Source organism: Alexandromys fortis, unplaced genomic scaffold (assembly GCF_014885135.2).
Source record: "Alexandromys fortis isolate MF-2015 unplaced genomic scaffold, M_Fortis_MF-2015_v1.1 scaffold_10, whole genome shotgun sequence".
In the NCBI taxonomy this organism is placed as follows: Eukaryota; Metazoa; Chordata; class Mammalia; order Rodentia; family Cricetidae; genus Alexandromys; species Alexandromys fortis.
The window spans coordinates 21,069,247-21,086,507 of record NW_026067895.1 but is presented as its reverse complement, the minus strand read 5'-3'; the positions used below and the strand labels follow the sequence as shown (position 1 = coordinate 21,086,507).

Genomic DNA, 17,261 nt, shown 5'->3' with positions numbered 1-17,261 from the left:
AGATACCAAGGCTCACTAGTGGAGACAACTAGATAGAGTAGCAGGAACAGCTCATATGGATGGGAAGTCCTGAGAAAGACACGGGTTTCTGGGTTCCTCAGCCTACAGGGGCCCCCTAAGATTCAGGTCCTCAGCTGGCCTGGATGAGAGTTTGCTAAGGACCAGTCTGGATTCACTCTCTGGCAAATTATGTCTCAGAAACACACCAGTCAGAAACCAGCAGGAACTGAAACTCGTGCATTCAAATAAACTGTTGAACTTTATTGTGTCTTGGAATGAAGGTCGTGAGAATAGGTTAGGCATGTATCTGTGTATGTGTGTGTGTGTGTGTGTGTGTGTGTGTGTGTGTGGTGTGTGTGTGAGATGTGTGTGTGAGAGAGAGACAGAGAGGATAGAGTGCTTACTTAGCATACAGAAAGCCCTGGGTTCAAGTTCTGTGTAAAGGCATATATGTATGTAATCCCAGAATGTAGGCTGACACAGGCAAACTATATATCAAGTTTGTGGCCAGTCTGGGATATGTGAGACCCTGTCTCAAACATTAAAATTAAACTTAAAAAAGAACTGGTGACCTCTTACACCCTACGGGCGTCTGGCAGATTATAAATCTTACACGAGGAAGCTGATTCTCCTGAATATTAGATACCAAGGCTCACTAGTGGAGACAACTAGTTAGAGTAGCAGGAAGCAGCTCATATGGCTGGGAAGTCCTGAGAAAGACACGGGTTTCTGGGTTCCTCAGCCTACAGGGGCATCTCAGTGTGCAGGCTTAGAAGTGAAGCTGACTTGGGGCAAAAGACTATCCTGCCCTTTTCCCCGTAGGAAGCCTGGGGCAAATTAATTAACGTCTCCTGCTTTTGTTCCTTCATCTATAAAATGGGCACTCTAATACCCAGGTAGTAAGGTTAAGCATGGGTATCAAGTGCCCCACAGAGTGGAGGCTCACATATAAAATCAGCCTACTACCAGTGGGGCTGGATACCATTCCTCAAGTGGGCTTTAAGATGGGGCTTTTGTGAGTCTTTTAGATGGCCAGGGTTCACTGCAAGTCTAGCGTTTTATTCTGGAGCTCACAACCCAAAAGGCCATCTCAGAGGCCCGTGGGGCATTGGGCTGCAGACGCAGGAGCAGGAACCCAGGCTGCTTTGGCCCGGGGTGTTCCTGTGTCTGTGTTATCAGCCGTCTCAGAAATGCACAGAGCTCCTTCTCTTCGTATAGCGGTTGCGGTTTGGCCCCAAAGAGTTTTCCTTGAACTTGTTTGGCAACATCTTTCTGAATCAGTGGAGCAGCCAGGGTTGGGATGAAAAAGTCAGGCATGCCTCTCGCGAGAGTTCCCCGGGGTGGCTTGAGAGGACTGCCTTTAACTCCTGGGGACTGAGAACTCTCCCTTGCCCCACTACAGACAGCTCTGGCCCCTGGTTCTTGTGGAATTGCCCCATCCTTGTGGCTGCCAGGCTGACTGACAATCAGGACAGCCACTGCCCATGTACCAGTTGCCCTAGGTGGTCACTGAGATCTGAAATGGAGCCGTGAAGGAGTTATTCTACTAGGGCTGTCCCTTGCTTCACTGGGCACTTCCTGTCCCCTGGGGTTCTGGGGCCTGGGAATGTCCTAGGGAAGGCAAAATGGGGTGCTGCCCTGGTATCTTAATGAGAAACACTAATGGCTGCTGTTTGCTCAAAGCTGAGAGTCAGCACTGTAGACTTGGTATTCATGCTCTCTTTTAACCACTAAGGCAACGCTACTCATGACACTTAGGCACACCTGAGAAGTTCAATCACACAAACCATGGAGAAGCTAATCACTAACAAGCCCTCTGTGGGCACCTGCATAACAGTGTTAATACAGTATAGTTGTGACCTTCAAGGAGGCCTATTCTTTTCTTTAAAAGGTATTTTAAGAGTTATTTTTTCCTTTTTAAGAAAAGTTTATTTTTCTCAGCCAGGTGGTGGTGGTGTAGGCCTTTAATCCCAGCACTCCGGAGGCAGAAACAGGTGGAGGTCTGTGAGTTCGAGGGCAGCCTGGTCTACAGAGAGAGTTCCAGAACAGGCTTCAAAGCTATAGAGAAACCCTGTCTTGAAAAACAACAACAAAAATTATTCTTCTCTCATAAAATACATACTAAGTGCATCCTCCCCTCTCTCCACTCCTCCCAGCTTCCTCCCCAACCTCCCGTCCAGGACTCATATTTTTTAAGATTGATTTTTATTATTTGTATGCATCTGTGTGTGTGCATGTGTGTGTGTGTGCGTGTGTGCGTGTGTGTGTGTGTATCTGTGTCTATACATGAATGTGAGTGCCTGCTGAGGCTGGAGGTGTTAGGTCCCCTGAGAACCGGAGTTCCTTATGGTTGTGTGCTGTCCGACGTGGGCGCTGAGAATGAAGCTCAGGTTCTCTGCAAGAGCAGTCAGAGCTCTTAACTGATGCGCTGTCTTTCCAGGGCCGAGGCTCCAGAATGAATATAAGAAACAGGAGCCAAGCAAGCACCAGCGTCCATTTCTCTCTGCCTCCCGACGGCAGGAGCAGTGTGACTAACGCCCTCTAGCTCTGGCTGCCTGATAGACTGTCGTCTCTGGATTCTACACCAAAATGAACTTTTCTGTTGCTTTTGTCACAGCCACAAAAAAGTAACCAATAGAGAGAGTAAATCTCTGTTCAGACTCAACCGATTGTAAAATATCAACTCTACCTGCGCATCCCAGCTGGCCTCTGTCACAGCTGGAGCAGGCTGGTCAGCCTTGACCAGTTCTCTCTCAGGCCTCGTCTGCAGGGTTTGTCCTGGATTCATTCCTGTGGCCCTGATAAAATAGCCTGACAAACTCGACACAGAGGAGAAAGGGTGTGCCATAGATGACGGCTCCAGGTTGCTGTCCATTGTTAAGTATGGCGACAAGAACTTGAAGCAGCTAGTCATAACACATCCGTGGTCAAAGGCCTCAAGAAATGAATGCTGCTGGCTTGCTTGCTTTCTCTATTCTATACACTTGAGGACCTCGTACCTAGGGAAAACTTCCAGACGTCTTGGTCTTCCCATAACAGTGAATTTAATAGGCGAGTGCCCCACAGGCACACCCACAGCCCAAGCCAATATACACATTCCCTTGAGATTCCTGGCCGTGTCAAATTGAGTTAACCACCACAGGGTCTGACGCAGTGCAAAGAGCTAGTGGCCAGCAAAGGAATTATCCTGTGGAAACAGACAGGGGTGCCTGGGTCTCTGGCACGGAGGCTGGCAGACCGCGTCAGCTTTCCAGGGCTGAGTTGGAGGCAGGCTCCACTAATCAGAACACAGGAAGCGTCCTGAAGAATGCCTCTAGCCGTGGTCCAGGGTGTTCTGCTTTTGCGTCTGTTGTTTTGTTCTTCCATGAAAGTGCTCAGTTCCTTTCCAAAGGAAGGGACCGTTGTTATCTTACTAACCGCAGAGGTGGCAGCCCACCGACGTAGGTGATGGGGAGAAGGAGAGGGCATTTCCGGCCATTTAATCTGACGTCCAGAGTCTGCCACTCTGACCTTTGGTAGGAAGAAAAGAGGCAGAATACACTGAATAGAATAAATACCTGCCTGTGGCTACTGATAAGAATTTTTTTTTTTTTTTTGGACTCAGACTAGGCCTGGCTAGAGGCCTTCTTCCTAGCTCTGTGATCTTGGGTAAAGTTCGTGAAAGGAGCCTATAGAAGCTCAGCAATACCTGGCTCTCGCTGAGCCCCCTGTCTCCACCCTCAAGGCAACACTTTTAGTATGTCTGTCACGTGACCAGCCTGGAATCTACTGGAAGTTCCAGGTGAATAGCTCCACCTGGCCTGTGGTCAGCCAGCTTCTGTTTAGCTTCCCTGAATAGCCATTGTTCTCAGCATCTGCCTGGGTCGTGTGCACATCGGACGTTTTGGGGGATAACTTGGTTTTCCTTGTTGGATTGTGAACTTCTGGAAGTCCTTAAGGCTGGATTCTAAAATCCTCTTTCCTTTATCACTTGTATCAGTCAAATGAAACGGCGTGGAATTCAAGGCTCACATTGTGTCTGGCTAGAACCTTTCTATACATCCCCAGTCTCCTTTGCTTCTGGCCAGCTGTGCTGACATCACCTTTCTTCCTCTGAATTTTCCTTTTCCGTAGCCCTTGGATGGCAACTGAAATCATCCTGCCCTCCTCAGTGACCTCTGGGCACACCCCCAGTAGGCCACCCTCAGGTCCAGTTCAACACCAGGCAAGTGCTATTTAAAAAAAAAAAAAGTCAATTTGCTGGGTGGAGGAACGAAGGAGTGGATTAATGTCTGTGGGAGACCTCACTCAGAGAATCGTCACTGTGAGGTGCCGTGGCCTGAGCTGGCTGGTCATTTCTCCCATGGTTTCTCTTCCTCTGGGAGGGAAGCTGAGGAAAGAAAGCCAGCTGGACCATGTGAGGCCCACTCAAGCGGAAAAGTTAATGTTTAGCAGAGCGAGGTTCCTGACTCACAGTATTGCTATGCTGAGGTTTGGAAGAACGCGGTGGTTAGGCCCTCAGCCGGCTGTGTGCTGGGAGCAGAAGAAGTGATGTGGCTGTGGCGAGTGGCTGAACAGAACCCACCGCCCCCACATTCCTCAGCAGCAGGGCAAAAGCAATGGTTAGGAGCGACTTCGAAGTGTGGCCGCCAAGGCGCCCTGCCTAGGTTCAAATCAGAACCATACCACTTAGTGACTGGGTGACTTTGAATATGTAATTAGCCTCATTTGCCTTAGCTGTGAAGGGAGGCATGACAAAAGTAATAGTAAAAAATACACTGTTTCCAAGGAGATGAGATGATGCTTTTAATGCATGTGGTACTCAGAGGCAAGCATTTATCTTGGTAAGTTTTGGAGGACAGACACAGGAGCCCTAAGAAAACTCGAGGCTAGATTTACCCATTTTCTCATTAAGGCACAGACATAGAGAAAAAAGATCTTAGGTCTCAAAAGGTGGTCCAGTAGCGAAGGGAACCTCCAAGTCCCCCACTGGTCGTCGACAAAACTGCTTTCTGCATGGGTGTGTGGATGAGGCTTTGGGAGGGAGCCCAGCTTAACTGCTAAGCCATGATGTTGTCTTACCACCTTTGGAGCGACCAGGGCTTCAGGGTTGAAATCTCAGGCCCCACTGCCAACTGTAAGCTCATTGTATCACATTTTATCCTCGGTGTGTCCATCTGTAGAATGGCCATCCCCGTGTCTCAAAGGTCAGTCCCCTTGGGTTCTTTCCACAGCAAAGTGGAAACGCCAGTTGGGAGGCCTGAGTGAGAGAGGTGGGGCTGAATCTCCTTATTCCTTGGAAATTGACTCAGAGGTGCTCCCCACAGCTGCCAGACAAAGGGGTAAACGGTGGCGTGAGAGGCTCTGAGGAATGGTTTTTAGGGGTGCCAACTAGATGCTACATGACCTTGAATTATTTCTAGTTGATTGAATCTCTTGCTTTTTTTTTTTTGTGTTTGCAGATGAGAAGAAGAAGACAAAGAAAGTTGATAACGAACTCAACCCGGTCTGGAATGAGGTGACTTCAGTGCTCTTTTTTCAACTTTCTTTTAAAGCTTTGTCCAGTTGTCCCCTCTTTGGGTTGGAGGCTAATGCTCTTCTTTGGAAGAAAATCTCTATGCGACACCCCCATCCATTCCAGCTCCCTTCTTCCCCCTCAAAGATCAGAGCAGCTCAGCGATGGCCTGGCTTGTGCCCATTTTCTGAACACCAGAGACGTGTGTACAGAGCCTGCGCAGGAGGGAGGAGTCCTAGCCTAGCTCACTAGCTTGACCTATGACCCTATCCACTTTAGCACAACAGTGAACACTAGAACATCTCCAGTCTCGGAGAGCTCCTTGTAAAACCATGTGTGCATGCCATTTATTAAAAGACAAGCCCTTGATACTTCAAGTATCTAGCTGAGTGATGGCATTTACTGATTTCTGTGACAAAAGTTAAGTTCTCTAATAGAAGTCATAGGACTTCAGGTAAATATTTGTCTTAGTTAGGGTTTCTATTGCTGTGATAAAACATCATGATCAAAAGCAACCTAGGGAGGAAAGGGTTTATTTCAGCGTGTAGCTTCCATCAGGAAAGTCAGGACAGGAACACAAGCGGGGCAGGAACCTGGAAGTAGAAACTAGCAAAGACCACAGAGCAATGATTCTTCTAACTTGCTCCTCATGGCTTGCTTAGCTTCCTTTCTTATAGCATCCAAGACCACCAGCCCAGGGTGGCACACAGTGAGGGAGCCCTTCCACATCAACCATCAGTCTAGAAAACACACCACAGGCTTACCTGTAGGCCAGTCTGGTAAGGATATTTTCTCAATTGAGGTTCCCTCTTCCAAAATTACTGTGGCATAGCTGGGCATAATGGTGCACACCTTTAATCCCAGCACTTAGGAGATAGATCTCTGTGAGTTCAAGACCAGCCTGATCTATCTAAATAGTCAGGATATTCAGGATATTCCAGGATATTCAGGTCTCTAGAGAGAGACCCTCCCCTCTCTCTCTCAAAAAGAAATCTATTTTACAAACAACAAAAACAAATGGACTCTGACTTGTGTCATGTTGGCATTAAACTAATTAACCTAGCATTGCAAAAGGAAGTTTACGTTAACTCTCTAGAAGAGTGGTTCTCAACCTGTGGGTTGTGACCCACATAGGGGCCAAATATCAGACACCCTGCATATCAGATATTTACATTATAATTCATAACCATAGCAAAATTACAGTTATGAAGTAGCATTGAAAATAATTTTATGGTTGGGGATCACACAAGGAACTGCATTAAGGGTCACAGCATTAGAAAGGTTGAGAACCACTGCTCTAGAAACAAATAGTTAACGTCTACATGTATCAATAGTTGCTTTCTCAATGAACAAATCTGATGTCTGAAATAATGTTATGCATCATAAATTAATGATTTCCTATGCTATTTCTTCTTACTCTCATATCCCAAGCATGTATTAGTATCATTTGACTCAGAAGTATTTTCATGGCTGTGTGATATTCTGCCGAAGAGAAACCTTGTACCTTATTTACACCCTGACACACACTGTTGACTTTGCATTTCTTTTATAAGTGGCTCGGAGTTTAGTGTTTTAGAGACAGATGAAACGTTTCATTTTCCCCCCGCAGAGTAGGATTTTCCCAGTCTGACTAATTTTTTGATGACCAGTCCCATTGTTTCTTTCAAAAGCCGGGCTAAGCCTTCCTGGACCAGAGCAATGTCTTTGTTGTTGTCCCTGAATCATCAGAGGGAGACTTCCCTTTCACCCATCCCAATTATTCCCTCTGCCAACTGCTTTTAATAAGTCTAAATATAAGGACCATATCTGGGCATCAGTGAGGTGAAACTTTGAAGCCTCTTGAAGCCTCTCTGGGAAACCACGCAGGTCTGCAGTCTGTGAGGAGGTCTACCCTCTGTAGCTCACAACACAACTACCAGACCTTAAGACCTGTGATAGCAAGAAGCCCCTGGTACCTTGTGCGCTCCTAGTACCTGTCACAAAGCCCCAAGGATAAAACAAGGCAAAGCCATATTTGCATGCTTCCATTGCTTCTGAGTTGTACCAATCTGACACGACTCTTGATCCACATGACCCAAGGAGAAAGGTTTGTTTTCATGTGTGGTCATTATCCACCTTAACTCCATTTTGTTTCCAATGTGTTTTCCCTTCATTTTGCAAATGTAGTGAACAAGTAAGCATCCTACCTGCTGTTTTGTGGCTGAAACGCTTAGCCCCACACTCCTTGGGATTGGTGGGTGTATTCTCACTCTCATAGGAACTGTGAGACAAACTTCTATCCCAAAGTCACTACAAAGAGGCTCAAATTGCTTACTTTGAAGCCGGGCGGTGGTGGCGCACGCCTTTAATCCCAGCACTTGGGAGGCAGAGGCAGGCGGATCTCTGTGAGTTTGAGGCCAGCCTGGACTACAAGAGCTAGTTCCAGGACAAGAACAAAAAAAAGCTACGGAGAAACCCTGTCTCGAAAAACAAAACAAACAAACAAACAAATTGCTTACTTTGAATAATCAGTTGATTATCTAGTCAATCAAAGGCATTCATGGTATGTTGTTAATTCTTTTGCATCTATTATTAGAAAGTAAGTTACTGAATTAAAGTGAGAAGCTGAGAAAAAAACAACTGTATAAATCACAGCCCTGACCACAATGGGGCTTACAGTAAGAGCTAATGAGTCTTAGAAGAAGGGTTTCTGGCTTATTCATTACTCAATAATAACGCCTAAGAGAGCAGGGTTTAAAAATAACCATTAAAGGAAGTATTTTCTCAACAGTTTTGGTAGGAGTTAAGTTCATTTTCTGACCATGAGTCAGAGGTTTGGTGACCCAGCTATAGCCCTAAGATCTAGAAAATGAGAAGCCGGGAGTGGCCCACACATTCCCTGAATCTCTCCCTAGTCTGCCTTTTCACCCCCCAAACTATAGAACTTAGTAACTCAAAAGATTGTTAGTGAAGATTGCTGCCCAGTATATCTTGTATTCTGTTTAATGGCCTTTTTGTTTTCATAACCTTTCTGTGAACAGATTGTGGAATTTGACTTGAAGGGGATACCACTGGACTCCTCGTCTTCCCTTGTGATTGTTGTCAAGGATTTTGAGACAATTGGACAAAATAAGTAAGTTACTTCCAGAGACTTTATCGTTTTGCATATTGAGGTACTTTGAATAATTGGCCCCCATAATTTCACAGGGAGTGGCACTACTAGGAGGCGTGGCTTTGTTGGAGTGGGCATGGCTTTGTTGCAGGAGGTATGTCACTGTGGGAGCAGGAGCAGGCTTTGAGGTTTTCTATGCTCAGGATACCGCCCAGTGGCTCAGCAGGTTTCCTGTTGCTTACAAGGTGTAGCCCTCACTCTCAGCTCCAGCACCACATCTGCCTGCACACTGCCGTGCTCCCCATCGTGATGATAATGGGCTGAACCTCTGAAACTCTAAGCAAGCCACCCCAGTTAAATGTTTGCTTTATAACAGTTGCCATGGTCATAGTGTCTTTTCACAGCAATGAAAACCCTAACACACATATTATGTTGCTATTATTTGTTTTGTTGAATTACATATTATGGCATTTTTACTAAGAAATTGTAGTATTTTTTTTAACATGCTAGTGTTTCAGTTCCATGCCCTCATGCTCCTACCCCTACACGAGCTACGTGAGCAGAATGCTGCAGCCAGTGAGGGGCGGGGCCAGTGCTGCAGCCAGTGAGGGGTGGGGCCAGTGCTGCAGCCAGTGAGGGGTGGGGCCAGTGCTGCAGCCAGTGGGGGCGGGGCCACTCGGTGCTTTCAGTGGTAACAGGAGCCACAGTTACTCAGTCACACACCTTTGCCCCAGTGTCAGTCATCAGTCTGTCTCACGCCTTCTTTGCCAACTGTACCTCTTACCTCTTGTCTCAGCTCTACTATCTGAGTTGCAGCTACATTAGCTGTAACAAAGATCTTTTCTCTCACTGTGTGTGCTTTGCTAGTGTACGTGCGCGCGCGCGCGCAGGCATGCACGCAAAAGCAGGCACAGGCACATGTGCCGCAGTATGTGTGAAATCAGGGGACGACCTGTGGGAGACAGCTGTCTCACCACACACACGTGTGTTATGCATTCCCCAGTCAGACACATGTGGAGGCCAAGGGCAAGTATTTCTCAATTGCTTCACTACTTTATTTTTTAAAATTTTATTTATTCTTTTTGACTTTCACATCATGCATCTCAGTTCCATTAATCTCCCCATCCCTTTGTATCCGCCCTCTGCTCTTGCAACTTCCCCTCTCCCACGAAATAAAATAAAGTAAAATTTAAGAGAAAAGAAAAAGAAAAAAAAAGAAAGAAAAATCTCATCATGGAAGCTGTATACAGTAACACAGTATACCCTTTGTCCACATATTGTTACTTACAAGTGTTCATTGAACTCACTGGTTTGTTTTGAGGTCTCTGGTTTCTGCTGTACTATTTATTCTGGGCTCTGACTGGGACTCCTCTTAGTTATTCTGTTGTTGCCCTGTGTCGTGGAGACCCTGTAGCTTTGGATATGCAGGACCAGCCCATTCATGTGCACCAGCAGATCACAGATCGGGTGGATATTGAGGTGGGCCAACTCATCGCCCTGGTTCTGGGACTAGGTGGTTGCAGGGTTGTTCAGGCCACCAGCTCTCCCCCAACCTCACCACTAGGGTGAGCTCTCCAATACTTCCCTGGTTAGTTCACCCTAAGCAGCAAGGAGCAAGGGGTATGGTTCTCCTGCTTTCATGCCCTCAGGGTAAGCTCACCCACACCAGCTCTACTGTGTTGCCCAGGCAAGGTGCAGGGCCGACTCTCCTGAGTGCTGTAGCTGGTAAGGGGAAAGGACAGCTGTCTTGCTCTCATGACCTCAGGGCCAGCTCTCCCATTTGCCACAGTAACACACACACACACAGAGCATCTCTCCCTCACCCATTATGGCAGATGAGGCAGATGGGACCAATTCTTCCATAATCACATTCTTACCCCTGCCCCGACAACAGGGTCAACTCTACTGTGCCACCCAGGTGAGGTGAAGGGCCTGCTCTCCTGTGTAAATGGATACTGCTTGTTCATTTCCTGGTTTTCCAGACCCAAATAATCACATAGAAACTACTACTAATTACAACACTACTTGACCTATTAGCTCAGGCTTCTTAATAACTAACTCTTACATCTTAAATTAACCCATTTCTATTAATCTGTGTATCAGCATAAGGCTGTGGCTTACTAGGTGAGGTTCTGGTGTCTTCCTCCTTCGGCAGTTACATGGCATCTCTCTGATTCCATCTGATTTCTCTCTGTTCTGATTTCCTGCCTGGCTTTACTCAGCTAAGCCATTGGCTGGAACAGCTTTATTCATCAACCAATAGAAGCAACACATATCCAGAAGGACATCCCACATCACTCCTGAGTGCTGTAGCTGGAGAGGGACAGAACCAATTCTCCCTAGTGTTACAGCCAGTGAAATGGAGGGGGGGGGGTGAGGGGGGGGACAAATCTGTGCAGCCCTATCCTACCAATGGTAACAGGAACCATGGACATCAACACAGACAGTGGCTGAAGCAGGACCACAGACCCGACATGGGACTTGGCAGTAGCCCAGACATGAACATCACCATAGCCCTGGGTAGCAAGGAAGCTGCCCACCTCAGCCCACTCCTCACCACCTCACCTCTTCAGAGCTGTCTCTCTTGTCTGGCTTTCTCCCATGCTCCACCATATAGTTGCTCATTGTTATAGGCCTCTTGTGGCACCAGATGGGCCCGCATTTTCTCCTTGAAGATGGCCACCTGGACAGAAGTGTGGGTCTCCTCCCACTCCCACTGGGTCTTTTTGCTTTTCACTTGTTTGTTTGTTTTGCCAGACAAGATTTCTCTGTATAACCCTAGCTATTCTGAAATTCACTATGTAGGCCAGGCTGTCCTCAAACTCAGAGATCCTCCTGCCTCTGCCTCCCAGGTACTAGAATTAAAGGTGTATGCCTGGTCCCTGATCAGTCTTTTTTTAAAAACGTTCTTTTAGATTTATTTATTATGTATACAGTGTTCTGACTACATGTATGCTTGCACACCAGAAGAAGGCACCAGATCTCATTATAGATGGTTGTGAGCCACCATGTGGTTGTTGGAAATTGAACACAGGACCTCTGGAAGAACAGCCAGTGATCTTAACCTCTGAGCCATCTCTCCAACCCCTGATCAGTCTTAAAGACTTCATTTTACTTTTAAATTTTTTACTGAATCTGGGACTAGCTGGCAAATACACATCTCATTCAAACTCAACTTCCTGCTACATTTCTGTGCAAGTGTCTCATTCATCAGACCTAAGCCAGAATGCCCATTTTACTTACTGCCTTTTGAGTTTCCAACAGGGGGGCCCTGTTGGTACCCATGAGACACTGAAGCATATCCCCTAGATTCAGCTTCTCAAGTACAGCTAGCTCCACAAGGCAGGATGGAATCCACCTCATTCCCAGAGCAGGACATTGTTCTGAAAGACTCAGAACCCAGTCTTGGCTTCGTAACTCAGAGTAATAGAGTTCTATGATCAGGCCATAACTCATGGGAAGGTAGGTTATTCCCAACCATGATTATAAGGTGTCATTGTTTACCGGGTTATTGCTACATTAAAAACAGACTTTGGAGAAAAAGAGATCCCAATGTTCAATTCCACTTGAGTCATAAGAAACACCTTGACTTTCAGTGTTACTGCATTTAAAAATATAAGACCTACCTCAGGCACATTTGACACAATCAGAAGGCTGCAGTGAAAGGAATTAGGAATTTGAGAACAAGACCACGTGCTCTGGTTTGCTTGGCTATCTCCCAGCACAGTGATCACTAATGCCTGTTTTGCTATCAGTAGGGGCTTGGCTTAGACAGTAAATTCCATGGTCAACATAATATGTTGGGATCTTTTGCTCAATTGTGTCAGGGAATCTTCACAGACATCTGCTCCCCAGATAGAGCTGTGTGTGTGCGTGTGTGTGTGTGTGTGTGTGTTTGTGTGTGTGTGTGTGTGTATGATACACTCTTAGTTTGAAAACATTTGGCAATTAGAGGCTGACATTAAAATGTCTTTCTCAATTGTTTCTCCACTAAGATGATGATGGTGATGATGATGATGATGATTTGAGGCAGTGTCTCTCACTAAATCTGGGACTTTCTGGTTAGACAAGGCTAGCTGGCCAATGAGCCCCAGTACCCATTTGTCTCTGATCCCCAGTATCAGGGTTACATTACCATCAAACCTGGGGGTACTAGTGATCCAAACTCATGCTCGTGTACCCTGTTCCTTACCCACTGACCATCTTTCCAAACCCACTTTGTTGTTAGCCTTTTAAAATGTGCTCCAGCACTCATGCCCCTGTGACAATAACAGCTTTTTAAATTATATAGATTTGTTCTAGAATGTTCTGGTCCTATTCCCTTTCTTAGACTGAAAGCAGTGTGCACTGGAATTTATGCTACAGCAATGTAATGTTTTCTTTGTTTGTTTGTTTTGGAGATAATACGGTCTCACATAACCCAAATTGATTTCAAACCTGAGGAGATGACCTTGAATTTCGAGGTTCTTTTGTTTATACTTCCCAAGTGCTGGGATTACAGGGGGGCACTACCACACCCAGCTCCAATCTAGCCTTTAAAGTTGTTGCATATCTTACTTTTGAACCATTATATAAACAGTCATCTTCCACTTTAACCTCCAGAAGAGAGTTTTAGTTCCCTTAATTCAAAGTTCTGGGGAAGTGGTTAGGAGAGCCCCAGAGTAGCCTCCGATTGTCACTAGTGGTATGGACACCCTTCTCTTCCTCTCTCTGCAAATGGAGGGAGGCGTTGTCAGTGTTCCAGACAAGACTCCCTCCACTAGGAATAGTTAGAGGGTGCACATGCGCATTAGCATTTTCTAGTGGTTACATTAGCAAAATGAAAATGAAGCCAGAGAGAGGAATCCTACTTTTTAATCCAAGATGGCGTGATCTCAGTGTTGGATCAGTCTGCCTGAAATTGTCCAGACAGTGCTTGCACAAACATGAAATCCATTCTACACGCTGTGCTTCTCATTCCAAGTACTGTGCCCGTGAGTTTCCGGACAGAGTGCTTGTGCAGTCTCTCTCTCAATCTCTACCTTTTTTTCTAGTCTGAAAAGAGGAAATATCGATGAGTTCTGTTATAAGAGGACCCACCTAAATTTTGGGATTCTGTACATCTTGCTTAGATACAGGTTTTTATAGACAACTATTTATTGCAGGGGTTGGGGAGGGCAAGCTATGTCACCATACAAGGTCTAAGGACTGCTTTTGATCACTGGCTCTTTCCTTCTACCGTGTAGATACCAGGGATCTGACTCAAGTACTCAGGCTTAGCAGCAAGAGCCCTTGTCTGCTGAGCCTTCTCTTCTTTTTGTTTTGTTTTGTTGAGATGCAATCCCGTGTAGTCCCCGTTAGCCTCTAACCCCCTCAATAACCAAAGTCAATGGTCAAGTTCTGATCTTCCTACCTCCACCTCCCAAGTGCTAGCATTACCGGCATGCACCACCATGCCCAGTTTTATACGAGGCTAGGGAGTGAACACATGCCGTACAAACACTCTACCCCCTGAACTATAGCTTCAGACTGTGGCTGAGACAGGCTACTCTTATTTCTGGGTATAGAAAACAAACAAGAACATGTTCATTATACAGACCTCAAAAAACCCATGTTCACTATGCAGACCACACGAAACCATGTTCACCATACAGACCACACAAAACCCATGTTCACTGTGCAGACCACAGGAAACCTATGTTCACCATGCAGACCACACGAAACCCATGTTCACTATGCAGACCAGATGAGCAGAAACAGGTCAGTTCTAGGCAAAACAATAATCGGGTCCTCATCAGTCTTTTCTCTCTCCCTCCCCCTTTTTCTCCCAGTGACTGAGGTGCCCCAGGTCCCTGATTTCCAGGGATCCCACAGGGTACCCACCAGCCCGTCCTTCTGACTGTACCCTGTATTCTCTGCCGGTTCTTTTCTTCAGAGACTGTCACCTGGCCTGCGGCTCCAAGGTCTTCAGGGTTTCACGTTAGGTGCTGTCTGGAAACCTCAACTGAGGGATGGTATCTTGGTTACAACTGTTGTGATGAAATACTATAACCAAAAGTAACTTGGGGAGGAAAGGGTTTATTTCACACTCAGTTCCTTTTAACAGTTTATCTTCAAAAGCACTGGGAGCAGGAACTCAAACAGGAACTGAGGTGGAGGCCATGGAGGGTGCTGCCTACTGGCTTGCTGCTCATTGCTTGCTGAGCATGCTTTCTTACAGAATCCAGGAAGCCAGGATGGCCCTCCCACAATGGACTGGGCCCTCCCCCATCAATCACTAATTAAGTAAATGCCCTACTAGAGGCTGGAGAGATGGCTCAGAGATTAAGAACACTGTCTGCTCTTCCAGAGGTCCCGAGTTCAGTTTCCAGCCAACATGATGGCTCACAACCATCTATAATAAAATCTGGTGCCCTCTTCTGACCTGGAGGAACAGATGCAGGCAGAATCCTGCATACATAATAAATTAATAAATCTAAAAGAGAAAAGAAAATGCCCTCCAGCTAGATATTACAGAGACATTTTTTCCAGTTGAGGTTCTGTGGTTCTGCCTTTCCGATGACTCCAGCTTGTGTCAAGTCAACATAAAACCAGTCAGCACACAAGCCATCATCCCAGAAATGCTAAGGCCAACTCACCTGAAACACTTCCCCAAATGGGTCTTAGTCTGTACGGCTCCATCGTGGGGGCAGGTGTTTCTTCAAATGAGGTCAGCTCTCTGCCCTGAAGGTATCTCTGTGTAGTTGCTTACTGTCTTGGAATTCTGGTCCGAGTCAGCTCAGCCTGGTGTTCCCATCATCCCTGATTTAGCCTACTAAGAGCAGGCCCAGGACCATGCACACCCTTGGCTCTCTAGACATTCTCACCAATCCAAATACACATCTATGCCAGTCAATTAACCTGTACATTCTAAGAGGGGAAGCCTTCTGGGAATAAGCTGTATGTTTCTACGAACTCTGTATGTTTGCCTTTTTTCCCTAGGGATTTGGCCTCAGGGATCTGCTGGCTGCCCAGGGAGGGATGGTTTTATCAGGGTGGGGCTGAGGGTTTTTCTGCCAGTTTGAGAATGTTCTCTGTGCTGACTTACCTGTTGCCATGGAGACTGGCAGTACAAATACAAGTTCCTACTTGGCTTCTGCTGTTCTATTGCTTAGGGCCTGTCAGCAAACAGTGCTGGGCAGCCTGTGTGAGGCTGCCACACCCACAGGGATTAGTCAGACAGTCCCAGCACGCTGTACATTGGCTCAGCAGCAGCAGGGATGTTGCTCCAGGCTGGGAGCTACTTGGTTGCTCGATGCTGCCTTCAGCCTGCCCCCGCTTGAGTCATCTGAACCGAATGAGGGCGGGAGAGGAGCCGAAAGCCTCATGCTCATAGGAGGCACATGAAGGGATATTTTTAGAAGTCCATTCTAAGATGTCAGAGTGGAAAGATTTTTCCAGACAAAAGATGGCTTCCTCTACAGACAAGCAGGGGCCTCGCTTGGTAAGGACTTAGTAGAGACTAACAGCTAGCCCAGTATCCACAAAGAGGCACCCAGTGAGTCAGGGCCTCTTTCTTCAGAGTGGTTTAAGCTTACTTAGCAGACTTGAGATGGAGTCAGGTCACTTTTATCCAGACTTAAAGTCTTGACTTTTTTTGTTATTCTGGAAGACTCGGACCTGTTGGAACAAGATTATAGGTAGAACAACAGATTTTGTCTTTGCTAAAATGGAAGCAGTTTTTCTCTTCATTCTAAAAAAGAGACAACCTCTTTCCAGCAAAAAAAAAAAAAAAAAAAAAAAAGAAAAGGTTAACCGCTCTCAGTGTCAAGAGTATTGGTGCCTTTCCTGGGCTCCTCCTTTAAGAAGGTCTGTTTGTGCTGTTAGATAGAAAGTCTCTTGTGCTCATATACATCGCTGGTCAAAATGTGGTCCAAGATAGTTCTGCATCTCATTTAATCTTCACACCAACCTTAGGAGAGCAGAGGATAGTAGAGGCTCAGAGTTTAAGGACCCAATCCTTGCCATCCACTGGAGTTCCTACAGAACAATGGTTCTTGGATGGATAGGAATGAGAGAGATTGCCAGGGCCTCAGATGCACATGTGCACGCACACATGCATGTGCACATACACTCATTCAACAAAGAAGCCCAGGAGGAAACAGCACCCACTCTGCATGGGATGCTCTTTGCCTTACACTGCAAATGTAGCATCTTGCCATAGGTCCTTAGCAACTCTGATCACCAAACCATAGTTCAGGAGCCAGGCCTCTCATTGCATCACTTCCCTGTCCTATGCAGCTCTTAATGGGTATGGGAGTAAAACGAGAAAGCAGGTATTAGACCGGCTCTGAGATAAAGTGCTCGGCATATGTGTTATCCCCATAACTGTTGTGTTTACCTTGGCATTTAGCTCCATCTTCAAGGCTCTTGTGTAAATTAGTCATTTATGTCATTCTGCTAGACTGTAGCCTCTATGGTTGTCTTGATCAATGCTGTAGCATACAGTGTAACAACGCCCAGCATGCTTGGGGTTCTCAATAAACGTTTGTTGAAGGAATGAGTGAGCAAGTGTGTTTATGACACTCCGACATGGGTATCATTTAACATTTACAGTTACTTTGTGGCTCTCATGCCAACCCACTAATGACAGGTCACTTATGTAGAATCTGTCTACCTCAGCTCTCTGGAACAATTCTCAGACAACTTGATTTTGGC

At 46.2% G+C, this 17,261-nt stretch overlaps 1 protein-coding gene across 2 annotated transcripts in view; it reads left to right on the top strand.

The window, feature by feature from the left end:
• Myof (myoferlin) overlaps nucleotides 1–17,261 on the top strand; it is a 137,485-nt gene that overhangs the window by 14,076 nt on the left and 106,148 nt on the right. For both annotated transcript variants that reach the window (XM_050157674.1, XM_050157668.1), the window contains exons 2-3: nucleotides 5,442–5,497; nucleotides 8,515–8,606. In XM_050157674.1, the coding sequence (XP_050013631.1) occupies nucleotides 5,442–5,497; nucleotides 8,515–8,606 (148 nt within the window). The remainder of the gene's footprint in view (nucleotides 1–5,441; nucleotides 5,498–8,514; nucleotides 8,607–17,261) is intronic.